This window comes from Sander lucioperca, chromosome 21, assembly GCF_008315115.2.
Source record: "Sander lucioperca isolate FBNREF2018 chromosome 21, SLUC_FBN_1.2, whole genome shotgun sequence".
Lineage (NCBI taxonomy): Eukaryota > Metazoa > Chordata > Actinopteri > Perciformes > Percidae > Sander > Sander lucioperca.
In genome coordinates, this window is record NC_050193.1 from 9310625 (window position 1) to 9326308 (window position 15684).

The 15684-nt window shown below is 41.6% G+C and overlaps 2 protein-coding genes and 1 non-coding gene across 4 annotated transcripts; all 3 read right to left on the bottom strand.

The window, feature by feature from the left end:
• Nucleotides 1-2407: 2407 nt before the first annotated feature.
• LOC116059384 (transmembrane protein 100) lies at nucleotides 2408-9405 on the bottom strand. Of its 2 annotated transcripts, none has more exons than XM_035996456.1 (2): nucleotides 8612-9405; nucleotides 2408-5576 (listed from the first exon to the last, which is right to left on the bottom strand). In XM_035996456.1, exon 2 carries the CDS (start codon nucleotides 5495-5497, stop codon nucleotides 5108-5110), a length of 390 nt encoding a protein of 129 aa, XP_035852349.1. In that variant the 5' UTR covers nucleotides 5498-5576; nucleotides 8612-9405; the 3' UTR covers nucleotides 2408-5107. The 2 variants fall into 2 exon arrangements, with proteins under 2 accessions (XP_035852349.1, XP_031168286.1); XM_031312426.2 differs by lacking the exon at nucleotides 8612-9405 and adding an exon at nucleotides 5689-5808.
• Nucleotides 8433-15276, bottom strand: LOC116059381. Its single transcript, XM_035996454.1, is given in 11 exon segments — nucleotides 8433-10002; nucleotides 10148-10341; nucleotides 11493-11588; nucleotides 11950-12094; nucleotides 12349-12427; nucleotides 12518-12571; nucleotides 12695-12965; nucleotides 12968-13303; nucleotides 13667-13725; nucleotides 14734-14873; nucleotides 14988-15276. Coding segments are annotated over 11 exon segments (1539 nt in total). The 5' UTR covers nucleotides 15003-15276; the 3' UTR covers nucleotides 8433-9852.
• Nucleotides 14315-14388, bottom strand: trnat-agu. The gene has a single exon. It is a non-coding gene; the product is annotated as a tRNA-Thr (tRNA).
• Nucleotides 15277-15684: the final 408 nt, after the last annotated feature.

Genomic DNA, 15684 nt, shown 5'->3' on the forward strand with positions numbered 1-15684 from the left:
CATGTTTAAAGGGACAGGCGCACAGTAAACCCCAGAGATGGTTTTGTATTTTGTCGGTACCGGATTAATTCCCAGAACAAGCAGAAAAAAATACTTTTAACACTGGGTCTTTGTGCCACATTTATTCCTCAAACTGATCCTGTCTTGTGTCTGTCCTGGGCACATAGGAAATGTAAGTTGAAAAAGCAATACGTTGTTTCTTCTTGAGGTGTGCATTATTATAACATTGTAATATCACGCCAAATGTTCTTTAGCATTTGCAGACTGAGGGACGGGATGTATGAGCAGGGGAGTGCATATTCAGTTGATATGATGCTGGTAGGGTTATATGTTAATCAAGAGTCCACAGTAAACCTACATATGTGTGATTCAAAGGTTAAGCACAAAGAATGAACAAACACACACACACTTAAAATGTATCAGTTCATCAATATTTGTGTGACAGAGCAGAGTTGTCAACATAAAAAGCAACATATTGGTTCGGCCTCTGACGCAGCTGCCTTTGAGGAAATTACAGAAATTACAGGATGATTAAAACCATTGTGTTATAAACAGACTACTTTCTTGGCTGAATAGTGTCCTCTTCATTGCTGGTCTTTTGAAGAGGGTCATAAAGGAGCAGAGCACACTACCAGTTGTAAGCATTTGTTCCTTTCAGACTCACTACTGTATTGATCTGCACCTCACCTAATCACTACATCACCTTCAAGAGCTTTTGTTCAGCATTAGGCAACCTCCACCACTTCTTGCTGCATTTACTGGAGGTGTTGTATGATCAAATTATCTTGTAGCTGAGTGACCTCAGACAGGGCAGAGACTGTGACATCCTCAATTGGATGCAGTTACTGTTTCCATAGAAACTCCAACCATTTTCTCAGTAAAACACAAAGTGACCACTAATGGCTAGGGAAAAGCAATCAGTTGCTGCACTTAAATACATTACATAATTATAGCAATAAAACCATGCAGATTGTGCTCACAAAACTATGGCAGCAAGTGATATGGAGAGCAGAACACATTTTGAAAAAAGCTTTTGTGGCCTGAAACACTTACATTTGTTGACTGACTTTTGAGATAGAAAGAGAGACAGGAGATTAAGAGAAGATGGGAAGTGGCGGGATAGAAATAAAATTGCAATTTATTTTTGTAATTGGCATATCTCCTATGCATATCCAGAAATAATAAAAATCAGTTCAGTGTGCACGACAGTGTTATGTTATTCCACTCTCAAGTATCTGAGTGATTAAATCCAATAGTTTCTCATCACATTTGTTTATATTACAGTGAGACTTTGTATTATTATTTTATTTTGCCAGTAATTTAATTTGACTGTCTGGCCAGGCATGTGTGGTTTCCACCCACACTTGTCTCCAAGACATAATATCATAATATCTGAAGCAGATTTTAAATGTAACTCTATCCAACTGTCTTTTGCACAGACTCAGTTGATCAGGAGTTTTATCAAAACATAAATATAGTCATCAGGCCCCAGTATGGCTCAAATCCAGACCTAATGATGTCACGTCATGCTGCCTGTTTTTCTGGCTTTGCATTTTAAACCGATGTCTGTTCTGTATAATTCAAAGAATGATAAAAGCCAAAAAGTGCTAAATGCTTGGGCTGAGGCCAAGTTCTGGAGATTGAGAGGCGGACGAGTTGCTTCCATCCGGTTTCCTGTAGTCTTTGCTGACCCTAGCAATCCAACTGACCACTTCCACTCCATCTGCACTTTGCCCCTGTTGGCCTTCCCACCCTTTATCCAGACCTAAACACAGTTCCATCCACACCCACACAGCCGTTTCCCAGCAAAAATACCACTGAATGATAAAAAGTGGTAATTTTTATTAAAATACATAATCAACTCCAGGTGAACTGAACCAAAGCCCTGCAGTTAATAGCACGCAGAATATGTTTGTCACTGTGAGGGCAGTTTGCCTATTTTATTATTTTGCCAGTAGGGGGTGTCATTTATTCTTTTTGATACTGGCCACTCTGTTTTCCTAACAACCAAAGGATCACACATCTCTGGGTATCTGATTAATTCATCATAGCTGGCAGGACAGCACATGGCGATGTGTCTATATACAGCATAAAAATTTCAAGCACAGGGGAAGCTGAGGTGGTCTTGTTAACCAAAGATGGTTTTTTTTATGTTCTATGTAAATGGTTAAGTGTGGTGACAATTATAATCTAATGTGCACACTAAAAAAAAATAGTCAAAACAGTGTTAGTCTCCTCACTAACCACTCCCTGATGTTCTTCCAGATCGATCAAAATAGATCGTAGTGCCTCTATTTTTTTGGATGATTCTGAATAATCTCCCAAAGAAAAGTAGCTTAATACTAAGTACATTTAATAAATTGGGGAGTTTCACCTCAAGCTACAAACTAGAACCTGCACAAACCAATGTGTTCACATAACATTTATTTAATACAACAATTAAAATGTACATATAAGTAGAAATATACAGTAGAAATATAAAATTGTCATATATACAGCACCAAATAATAGAGGGCACACAAACAAACAATATATAGTGTCACTCGCTGGAGTGACAAACTACTTTGGCAGACAGCATGGCCGTCTACTGGGTGAGGGACGTATTTCCCAAGCAGCAGAGAGAGGTAGACTTTCCCATTTATTTTTTCAAAAGGCAGAAGGGAAATCACTTCACATCTCTGACAAACAAATACTGGTCACCTGCAATCAACTGAGCAATAAAAGAACATACTCATAAATACTCTTTATGGGCATTTCCTTTGACTTGAAAGAGATTAAGGGCTGATGTGGCCATGCAGTACGCAGATGTTTGCGAATACAGACTGATCTGTTAGTCCTATTTTTTTGTCAGTACATAAAATGAAAAGAGAAGACTTACGCTCCAGGGTTAACTTGGCATTTACACTGCTGCTGCCAGTAATGCATTATATCCCCTAAGAATAATACTGCTCTGTTCAGGATGGCTGAACCCAATCAAACTGCAGGGATCGCTCCCCACTCTCACATAAAAGTGAAAGGAATGACTTCCCATGTTCTGCTTTTGTCTTCCAATATTGCCTCCTTATTCCCCTTCAGAGTTTGTCTAACAATCAGTATGCAACAGTACATCTAAATGGCACACTGAGACGCAAACAAATGTGTCAGAAAGGACTGGTTGCATGTCTATTGAAGCAGCTGGCCTCCAGGACAGTCTTTGGCATTGTGTTAACTGCTACCTCTGGATGCATAGACAGACTTTACTCAGCATGAGCGTCACTAATCTGGTGGCCAGAATCAATGCAACAGTGATCAGTGACAGTTCTCAAGGACAAAGGAGTGCTTGTACACAGTCCTTCACACGGAGACAAACAGGCTACACCCAATTTCTATACATTCTGTATGTTGCACTTACTACTTCTGGGATTTCCATTTTCCATCCCACGTTACATTCAGTGACAGAAACAAGAATATTTAAGACAAGAATAAAATGCCATTATGTGATTTATCCTGTAAACCTGCGCCAACAGAAAGCACCTATTCACAGAGTTGAGTGCAGTAACATTCACATATTCTCTCTAAAAGAAACATTATATGAAAGCGAAACCCCAGAGTCACGTAGAGAACAAACATGAATCATTATTCACTAGAGAACAGCCTTGTACCATGTTTTCAGACAATATTCTTTCCACTAGGAATTTGTTTTTGTTTTTTTGGCACAGAGCAATAAAGACTAATGTCTGTGGACTGTGGGGTTTATGTTAAAGTGTATACGTGTGTCTTAATTTAAATGTCAAAAGGCTGTACACACTTCCTCCTGGGTTATATGACAATGGAGAAATGAGTTGGATCAAGTCAGAAACTAAACTGGGGATGTAGGATGGAGAAATATGGGATGGAGGAGGAGTCATTTTGGGATAAAGAGAGAGAAAGAACATGGGGGGGAAATTCTCAGGGGTTCAGATGGAAACAGGGGAATGCGATAGAGCCTTTTTCCATGAGTGCTTGCTTAAGGCACCAAGAGGGAGGGGCCCTGGGGGAGCAGGATCAGTCAAAGTGTCCCTTCAGTGGCATGTCCCCTCAGGCAGTGTCCTTCAATAATTCTGGACTGCCCTGTGTGGGGTCGAGGTGCCCCACGAAGACACTAAGCTTGGCGTAAATGCTCACACATTGACAGGAGGGCAATCAGTCAGTCAGTGCCCCTATCCTTTGTAATATGTAGCTGAAGCGACAGAAGGCCTTTCAGAGTATGTTGCTTTACTCAATGTTTCTCTTGCTTGGTGTGGACATGGATATATGTGCAAATCTTTTGTTCCTTAGTTGTGAAGCCCAAGGTCCAACAGTCTTTCCGTTTAACCAGAATCTTTATTTGATCACACACAAACACCTTCCACTTCCCCAGCAGGTCCTCTGCTCTCTCCAGCTCATCGTCCACACAGATGCCAGTAAGATCCTGCTGGACTCAAGTTCCACTCTCCCATTGCGTAAAAAAAGCTCCCCAACACATTGCTGCGGTGTCACAGGACGAGTGAATGACGCTGGCCGCTGACGTGGGTGCGCTGGTCTTTTGGCTGGGTATCAGGTTGCCGTCTTTGGCCCACTTCTGGCCTCTTGGAAGGGTCACCTGTGGCAAGAGGAATGCTGTGACTGACGTGCTTAGTGACACTAGCATTGACTCCGGCAGCAGCTCTGCATAGCGTGTTAGGTGTCTGCGCGAGCTCCCACTGCAACTACTTGTGCATATGTGAGTGTATCCGTGCGTGTAAATGTGCATGTAGTGTGCAATGCATATTTGTGTGTGTCTCCTCAGAGGTTGTTTTGACACTGGACACCTGCTGTCTGATGATTAAAGAGTGTGAGGCATTGGTGATCCCTCCTTGCTAATCCAAAATGGTCCAAACTTTACAGACTAAACAGATACTTAGTGTCCTGTCAATCTGTCCTTCCACTCTCTATGATTTCTCAGCTCAAGTTCTCTCCAGTATGAGCTGAGCGAAATTCTGTGAGAAAGAATAGAGGGGATTTGGCGCTGGGAGGAGATGAAGTGGCGTTTTCTTTAGCCAACCCTTGAGCTCCCAGTCTGGGGTATGTCTCTGCTTTCAAGTTCCTACCACTGTTTTCCCCATGTGCTTCACAAGGGACACTGCTCAGAGGTGAACGATCCTCCCTCTTTCTTTTTCCTTCTCTTTTTCTTGTGGACAATCCAACAGGTGGTGGCCATCAGCAACAGCAAAACACCCACGACAAGTAGCACCACTGACACCACTTTAGTCTGAGGCAGGTCATTATAGGTGTAGGTCACCCCAGTTCCTGCGACGCCGATCACCAAAGAGATGATTCCAAAGGGAAAGATGCAGCGGTACCAGGACTTCTCCATGCCTCCAGTGGCCTGGGACAGACGCTCCAGAGAGGAGAGCACGTCAGGGACTTTAGCACCACCAGCCTCCAGGGACTGACCCTCCTGCCCCGCGTTGGTTTGGGGCTGGGTTTGGCAAGCCAAGTGGCCCGTTGTACAGCCCATCCTGATGGTGTGGGCTTATGAATCCCAAAGCCAGGTTGCAGCGTTGGCCTCTTGGATCACGTTCGCAATCAGCTCTGGCCTGGAGAAAAAGGAAGAAATAGAGAAAGGAGAAGAAGGTCTATGTAAGACGGAAAAAAATTACTGGAGCGTGTCAGATGAAGGCTTCTAAGTCAGCACTAAAATCCACTCACACTTTCCTCTTCCTTCCCTCCCTCTCTTGCTGTTTCGCTGTACACTGCTGGCTCTCTGGCAGTACATTGTACACTCTGCTGAATGTAGTGGCGGGGGATAAATATGGGAAGGGGAGGAGCCAGGGAAGAAAAACAGGGATGTCAGAGAGCTCTGATTGGTCTTCTTTTGTGTGACGTCAAACTTTGAAGCAGGGAGAATAGAAGTTGACGAAGCACAGGAAGGGGGAGGGGAGAAGAGTTGACTGCTCTCTCTTTTCTTTATCTCCCCATCACTGCCTCTCAATTAGTCTTTTTTTTTCTTTTTTGTTTTCCTGCAGTATAAAAGCCTCCCCTTGGGAATACAGAAGCCTAACTGCTGACTGGAAATCAGAGGAGAAAGGGGAATCCTTCATGATCTCAGATTTTAAAGATTTCCATCTTACTTTGCACCACAACAGTACAAATGTGCCACCTCCATATGGCAATTACCGGTATATATCAATGGTGTTCACATTAATCCCACTACCTCCCACTTGGACATCAACAGCAAACAGAAATGCGAGACCACCCACACACTCCTCCGTTCATGTGCATGCAGACACCTAAAGACACTGATTTGCAGGAGGACATCAAATATACAATGCCTTTATAATATAAGTGTAATAAATACACTAATGAGCATGCCCACACGTGACAGAAATACTCAAAAAACACAGGCATCCCCCACTGCTTTCCCACCCACACGCACTGCTGGTGCCAGAGTCTTTTCTGTATGGAAGGCAACCCAGGATCTCTCTCTTCCATGAAAGGAAAATCAATCCTGACAGCTCCCGTCTTCTAAACTTACTTATGCTACATTATAACGTCAACTGAATGTCTATGTTTTTATCTTCAGGCATTAGGCTATTGGATTTGATATGGCAACATTTTAGCTTTTTTCTTTCCAAGCTTTTAGAAAATGAACTGTGAACTTAATACTAATTATGGCAATTTGTTGCTGACAGGCGATGGAATTTATGTGTACTGTTGTACTGGAAGCAAACAGTGATTTCAAGTTTTTTTTAGGGATGAGACAACATGCCTCTTTGATATGCATGAAAGCTGTGTCGCAAAAATGATTTGACCTCAAGTCACTACAGGTCTAAAAAGTCATCTCTTAAAGCTTTGTGGGCATTACAACCATGAGTCCGTGTCTAAAGAGAAGAGATGTGGGTGAGGAACAACTCAGCAACTAATGAGATTTAATTATGAGTTTTAAAAAACATCTCTATGCTTTAATAAAACACTGGCATGACTTGAGCTGAGCAACAAGTTTCTCATCAATGAGATAAAAGCATCCTTACTCTTTAATGACCACAATGCACACATTATCAGATTAAGGAATACCTTATATCCTTATATAAATGCCAAACATGCCTCAGTATGAACTTTAGTTTAAACACTCTTTCTGTCTTCTTTGCCTTGACAGAAAAATTCAACTTGACGGAGGAAGCTAGCTTAGACCGGCTGAGTGGTGGGGGAAATCAAATAATGAACCGTAATGCAGCCTAACTGATGACCACACTGACTTAACGATCCCTGTTAGCTCAATCTGCAACAGAGCTGTAGATGAGCCAAAGAGTAAAAAAGGGGAAGTGAGGAATGTGTTTTTGAGGGGCGGGGTACAGGAGAAAAGACGTGTTCAATGGGCATTCGATGGAGAGAAGTGGATTCTTGGTAGCACTGTTCGGTTTCTGTGGATTTGTACTTGGACTCCAGCGCTGCACTGGACTAAGGCTAAACAAAAAGAAAAATGAAAAGGTTGAAAAAAGTGAACAAGTAGGAAGGAATGTGTACCACAAATAGGCTATTCATCTCTGTTCCTCTCTGTGTGAGTAGGTCTACTTGTGGCATACAGCAGTGCCGGCATGGGAAGCTTGATCCTTGAAAGCTTCATCCTTGAAAAGTGAAATTGATTGGGATCTTCCATTATGTGACGAAAAGAACCGTGAGAAAAATAGGACAAATGCGTGAGATATGGGTAACCTGGGCAGGGCCAGGCCATGCTGGTGTGAGTGGAATTGCTCTGCTGGGGACAGCCAGAGCCAGGCAGCAGGTCGCAGGAAGGCTGAGTTGCGTAGGCGCCACTCCCTCTGGGACCTGTGTGTAGTGTTGACGTGATCTCAAAGATGCTTCCCTGCCTCCTCCTTTACTCGCTTCACACACACTGATCCAGGCGTGTTGAAGTTGCAGCACATTTCCACAGTCGCGAACAGATAACATGGCTGCAATCCATGAGTGATCAGACACATCTGGTGCTGGAACAGAGATCTTGCAAACATGTGTGACTGTAGTTCTGGTTTAACCAGGAGCAGTTGCCCTAATCATTGTACTCCTGTGGTTTTTGATAACAATGTGAAGCTAAAATAGTCATCTCCTTTTTATAATCTTTTTATTCCTCTCCTTAGGGAAGCATACCATTTCCAGCTTGCAGCATGCAGAGAGACAGGCCCCCAGGCATCTTTGTGACTCAGCCAGCTTTGAGTGTGCATGTCCCCGTGTTTGTGTGTAGCCTACATGAGGGTTGGTGTAGCAGGGCTCAAACACCCACGTCCTGCTGTGTGAACCCAGCGCCACCTGTTGCCCAGTCTGGCACAGCCCCTGCCATCCACACGTCATCTGTGGGAAAGAGCCTTTTAGGCCTCACCAAGCCTTTCTACATCTCACATACGCCCTCACACAACCAAACCACGATTACCAGTTTTATCAGATCACAGAGACATCACATTGGCCCCATACGTGTTTTATATCATTCAGTGTATACAAGATTATGAAAGCACAGCATGGAAATCAAACACATCATATGGAGAAACATTATAGTAGAGCATTGGGGGTTCAGCGTGAACTGAAACAAACTGGAAAGGTTGCAAGTCTGTCTCATGACTAAAAAAAAACAATTATTCACCCTCTGTGAGCTCTTCAGAAACCTTAATTTGCCAGACAGTAGGAAGAAACTGGAACACATGGAGGATGAGCCTGAAGACATGGCGTCCCTGCTGCTTTCGGTGAAAGACAGGATTAAAATAGGATGAAGCCCCTCCATAGTTCCTTTAAAATCACTTAAATCCACAGACCAGCAGGCCAACAGTCATGCAGCACACTGATAAGTACATTAAAAAAAAAATACTTGTTAGTATTTTATGAAAGGTAGTCGTATTTCCACATATAATTCTAGGTCACGGATTGAATCCGATTGATTGATTGCTTTTGGTGCAACAGTATTAACTAAACAAGCGATTAACATTCGTCACCTGTGTGTTCTACGGTCCCTTCTCCTGTGAGTTGAGTGCCATCTGCTGGTACAGTCAGTGTTGCAAGAGCTCCATTACTGACCTCGGGTTACGTTTTTCCATTATTCTAGGCGTTAATTAGTGTTAAGGCAGTACAATTATACAACAAAAATCTAAATCAAAATAGAATTTAAACATGGAACTAGCATTGAACCATTAGAAAAATAAAAACCTACACTGTTCAAACTGAAATATTTCTGAGAAGACCAACTGGAATTACAAAACTCCAGACTGTAAAATCTATTTGCCACATGCTGATATCACGTAGTAAATGTATCTCATTATTCGTAAATCCATGCCAATCCAAATTTGGTGATATTTAATATTTCAGATAAATTGAAGGGTTTAATGTTCCTGTATGGGTTGAGAACATTCTCGGAGCCTCTAAAGCTAAATAAACCATTTAGTAAATTATCTGAAAATAAAACGAAAAAAAAACAACCTTTAAATATTAGACGTCACAGTCAGAAACATCAATAAATAAATAAACATGACTTTTTCAGTCATGCAAGTTACTGCATGGCATCAGACACTAAATAAATACAGTCACAGCACATGAAAAAAACAGATTCTTCACAGTAATCACCTTGATTTTAGGACAAATATACACCGAGTTACCACTATATTAGGTACACCTGCCTGCCCTAAAGCGATCCAATATAATGGTCTTGCAATTTATTTTATTGTTGTGAACTTTATGTTCTAGTTTTTTTGACAGTGTCAGAGGGCTATGATTCAGCTGCTGTTGCACTGTATTATTATTATTATACTGAGAGGTAATATTTGATTTATCGTATGCATGTAAAGAGGAGGTAAACAGAGTATAACTAGTAACTCAGTGTAATATGCTCTGTAGTCAGTCAAGCTCACAGTCCAGGACTATGGCAGGGAAACGCTCCCCTCCTTCACCCAGCAGGGAGTACATGCCTCTCAGCACATTGAGGCTGGGACATCCAGGCCCAGGTACTATAGACGAAAGATGAGGGGACAGAGTGTCCAACAGAGCCTGTCACAGAGAAGAAAAGACTGTCAGCACATTATTTCTTAGTAGGTATTGACTACTACTCAGAGCAGAACTGACAAATCAATTACCACAATTGGGTATCTGACGAACTGCTATTTTACCAGGTACTTAAACGCACAACCCTTACCTGCTCGAGGTACATCTCCTGTTGCAGCAGTGCCACACTCATCCTCAGCTTCTCCAGCTTTCTGAACTCTGCCTCTGTCGTGTAGGTTATAGTCAGGGGCAGGGGTGCAATCATCCCATCTCCCCACGCACCATTTGCCCCAGTGGGGCAAAGACAACCTGCCTCTGGCCTCCATCGATCCCATGTTTCCCACTCTGACGGAAAATATGGTTATTTTTAGAGCGTGAGCGTGAGCAACCGTACCCTAAAACGTTTTTCTGCTCTGCTGCCTCAGCTTTAAATAGCTAGGCTCTTGCCTAGCCACGTCAGGATAGACAGTTTTAAAACCCCGCCGTCACACGGAGAGGAGGCCAAGGAAAGTACTGATCTGGCACTGAGGTTTCACCGCGGCTCTGTTTTCATTTTCCATACGCCTCTTCATAAGACGAAGAGGCTGCATTAGCTCGTTAGCACGCTACATTCAACACAACCTTTTTTCAAATGCTGTTAAAATGCAATAAACAAATAATCCCTCCCTTAAAAATTAAACTCTCTGAAACAAAATACTTACTAAAACGTTGATGCGGGATTGGATGCATATGCTCACAACACAAGATAAACATGGAGGTGTGTGGGTTAAGAAGGGAGCTAGAAAATTACTGGAAATTTCTCTCACACACTGGCTTTAGCAACATACTTGCGCTGCACTGGAGCTATAACTGCTAAACATAAACAAAACTCTCTCCCTGAAGGTGAAATGGTCATTTGAGTGGTGTGAATGGAAAATCTCGGGGTATTCAGCTTCATTATAACAGTATCGTTGAAGGTAATGGAAATGACACCATGTTACATACTGTAGATACTGAGTGAGTGATACCCTGACACCCAGACATGATAATTCAAACACAGGCTCATGATTTCTCTACCAATGTCCTCTAAATGATGCAAGTTGTACATGTTTTAAGTGACATTAATGAACATCTGTCCTTGGCTACTTTGTAGCCATTTAACGGTTGTATTTATTTATTCACTATTTTTGGATAGTCTTTCTTTTTTATTTTGCCTGTAAATCAATTTGTTTGTTTGTTTTCTGTCGCCACTTTAAATGTTGTTGCTTTGATTGTATTATGTGTAGGACCCACTCGAAAAACAAGAACATTTATTTCGAGGGGCTTATCCTAAATACATAAATGTGCATATAATTATGCAAGTCTGTGCTGTGGAATAAATCATTTTAATAATGCATCTTCTTCAGCTCATGACCACCTTCATTCACCAAAGTCAGGTTGACATGTAATTCTTTTAAGGGGGAACACTTGGTTTGAAAAGGTAGACTATGTTGTGGTGAAACTGGATTATTTCCTACCTTGTTTCGCTTGGTATGCAAAGTTCTGGAGTTGTGCTGCTGTCATCGACAACCTTTCAGGTGTCAGAAAGAAGTCATTCTTGTTTGCCTTACCACCTGTTTAAAAATACACAACAACAAAAACAGAATTCCACATGCAACATTATTACAGGAGATAGTGGAGTTGTTTGGTTTAATTGCACAGTGCTAATTGGTCTCATATTTGTAGTCAGGGCGATTGTTACATGTCTCTAACTGCTCATTCCAGGGTCCTGAGCAGGATTGGCAGAGGCTCGTCACTGATATAGCCGTCTAAATAGCTCTCAGAAAGCCACTTTCTGCCAACTCCCTGTGCAGTTTCCTCCCAAATTATGATTTTCTTACCCACACACTTGTGTCATCAATATCAGCTTCATTTCTCCTCATTCCTCCACTCCTAATTTTGTGTGTTTGCATGTGTCATGTGTTCAGTCTTTACCCAGCTCTGTGGCTGCTTCTGGCATCTCTATGGCCAGAAGCTCTTTTGTCTGGCAGTGCTGGGTGAGGTCATGCCCTGTGTGAGTCAGTCTGTTGACCAGAACCCTGGTCTGATCCGGGCTGCCACATGGCCAATCCTTGGGGAACTAGAGGGGTCAGAGAGACAGGATCAAGGACAACACACCGGGTATCGGACTGCTTGGTGGAATTAAAGTGTATAATCAAATTTGTGCAGAAACATCCTCTGCTAATTTCTTATAGCTGGCTAACAGAAAGCAATGGAATTATAACTAACTGTGACACTACAGTATATTTTCAAACTCAACATTACACAACATGGAAACCATGTCTAAGGCTTTCCAGCCATTTTTATAGGCTTCACTAAAAAAAGGAAGGATACCGTGGCTCTCATTCTCTCCACGAAGTGACTCCTCCCAGGCGCAGGTTTCCTCTGTAGGGCAACCACTTTGTCCCATAACCTAAAAAAACGAGGGAAACTTAGTGCCCAAACACAAACTGTGGAAACAGTTGAAAAATTCTCACAATATTAACAGACTGATTTTGGCCACCTGTTTTGCTTGCTCCTCAGAGATTTCCATTTTGAAGTTTGATCAGAAGCTTTCCTGCCATTAAGCAAAGGCAAACAGAATGATTATTATAAAAAATAACAAATGTTTACCCCCTTCCGACTGTTACTGTAAAAAATTGTGTGGTTTTCTTTATGGTCCAGCTGTGTAAAAACATACCCAGTCTGTCGAAGTAAACTGTGAGCTCCAGACCCCTGTGTGTGTGAAACAGGCACAGTGTTATCTGAAGGAATGGAGATAGCTGCAGCTCTGCCCAGGTCATTTCCACTCAGCACGTTGCTTCTAATAGTCTGGTTTTTAGAGTGGAGGGTTGAGGTGTGTAATTGACCCTGATCAAGAGAGCCAGACGCTGAGACAGCCTGCTCTGATTTCCTTGCTGCTGCCTGTCGATGCACAATTCCACCTGAAGAGACAGGACAGTTCTGGTTATTTGGATTGCGGTTTTGCACTGTCCAGGATTGTAGCTAGCTGAAGGTTTTGAGCCCAGTGTGGAGGATACTGACATACCAGGCTTTTTGTGCTCTTTTCTGTCAAGGCTGGCAGATTTAGAGGTTGATCTGGTGGTCATCTGATTTCCTTTAGAAGCTGCAGATGCCTGCCTTCCCTCTTTGGATGTGACAGCTGTGGTGCCGGGTTCCTTTCGAGGTGCAGATTGTTTTTTTGAGGCTTTTTTAGAAGATCCTGTGCCAGTGCGGACACGGAGGGCTTTCTCCAGGGCTCGCTCAAGCAATTCCATATCTTCTTTCTCCTCTGGTGAGGTAACTGTGTCTGTGAAGATAGCAGCATGCAAACATGTGATTACTGTTTAGTTATTTTACCATTTAACCTGAAAGTGTCTTTAAATACATGATGTCTTAGATAACAAGAATGAAATACAGAAGTGTGACTATTTAGAACAGGCACAGTCATAACATTTGCACATGGCTTGCTCTGATCTCTCTCTCTCTACTTAGCTGCATTAACTTAAAATCATAAAATGCACAATTTATTTTATCACGTTACATGTAATGTTTAATCCCATTTTTTTTAGAATCTTTTTAACATAAAGCGAGGGACAACAGATGGAAAAATTGCCTTCAAAGCTAACTTATTTACAGTTACCTGATAAATAAACTCATATCTTTTAATTACCTATAGCAGCACCATCTGCACATTCTGACTCATCACAGTCCGTCTTTGGTTGTGGCGTTCTGCGAGGAAAAGACTTCATGTGACTACACACTCAAAATAACCAAGAGGAGCACAATAAGTGAAGCACAACTAGGCAAAAATATTATATAATAATAAATCATATTTGCACAAGCAACTTGTTGAAATAAGTTAAAAATGTGACTTTTAGTCTTAACGGGCAACATCAAAGTTGCAGTTCTATATGAAACTTGTGGTTTTTATAGATTTTTCTGTTGATAGAATTAAAATGTTACTCTTAATAGCCTAGATGCAGTTTACCACAGATCCCAAATGATAGTTGATTCAGCTGAAACAATTTTACCAGTACAAACAGTTCACAGTTCAGTTTATTTATGAAAGAGGACAGTGCAAATTAATAAAAACACATGATTTCCCATGGGTTGAAAAGCTAGAATTAGCCAAAAGGCTATTTGTCATCTGTAGTCCCCTGCCCTAGATGTTAACAAAGGCTTTTTAAACATAGGTACCACTGTAAAGTTGACCACAATTTTGTTTATTTGAACATCTAGCACATATACACAATAGTCACTTAATGTGTCCCTTTATTTTTACAGTGGTGGAGAAACTGAAACTTTCGAGTACTGGAAAAGGCACTGCTGGGATTCGAACCCAGGATCTCCTGTTTACTAGACAGGCGCTTTAACCAACTAAGCCACAGCGCCGGATGAGTGCGTGATCGCACAGATATTCAACTTATGCAATCAAACTATGGCTGATAACTTCGATAATCTTACAATTTGACTACGTTTTGCTAGCTGTGTGACACGAGAGGTAAATATGGTATAGGTCTAATACACAAGACGCAACCTTAACAAAAGATCAAACATCTGCATCTATTATCTATTAAGTATATTTACATGTACATACCTTAACGTACATTCTTACAATATAATATTATATAAATACTTTTCTTTGACATGATGTTTTGGAGTTGCTGTAACATTAAACTTAAAATGAGAGCCTGAGCACTGATAAAACAGTGTGGTGAATATCTCAGATGTACTCACAAGGTGTGTAATAGTTCTCTGTAGAGTTGTATACTGTCGTTAATCTTGGCTTGTTCAGCTTTGCATGACTTGATAGCTTGCTCAACCATAAACAGCAGTGACATGCTTGTGTCTGGATGTCGCGCTGTGGTGACTTTGTTCTGCCGTGACAACACGCAAGAAACCATTAACAAACTGTTGGTTTAAAAATATGAATCAACGTTAGCATGTTTACTGAAATGCCGATCTGTCACAAAGGTGCAAAATGGAAATACCTCGTTGGTTGACATCTTTCCATTAAAACAACGATAGCTTTTATTTGCTGACCCGCGAAACCGAATACGTAGCGGATGCGGAAGTCATATCTCCGTGTAGGACGTGCTTGGTGTAAAAAAAAAAGTCCCCGTGATGCAATGTGAAGATGTTCAAAAGGGTATCATCGTCATGACACTGGTCTAACACTGCAGCAAATTAATACCGTATATTTGTTAATTTTATTTGTTTAACTTAACTCGATCAAACACGTTGTAACCTAGCTCCCACACATGCATGGGCTTCAACCTGGCAACAAAGTGCTCACTTCTCGCGAGAAGTGTCGTTGTTACCAAGGACGCTGCCCCTCTATGTTGCCACAACAGCTCATTTGCACCGTTTGCATCATGTGCGGTATGTAGATTTTAGGCTATGAACTGTGCAACGATTTTTTTGTTACCACCAGAGAGAAGAATGAGCAGATAGTAATCAATTCGAAGACTCTGCTCGCACCTTTTCTTAATCAGAATCAGGTCATGTGTCAATGTGTCATAAAATGTGTAGGCTATTACCATGCAAATGATTACTCTAAAGAACAGTTTGACATTTTAATAACAGCATGAATTAAAGTATGTAATTATGTTCCCAAGTAGGCTATTTCATTTTATGTAACCATTGCTGTCCCTGTGAGTGACAGTTAATAAAAACAGGATATTTTAG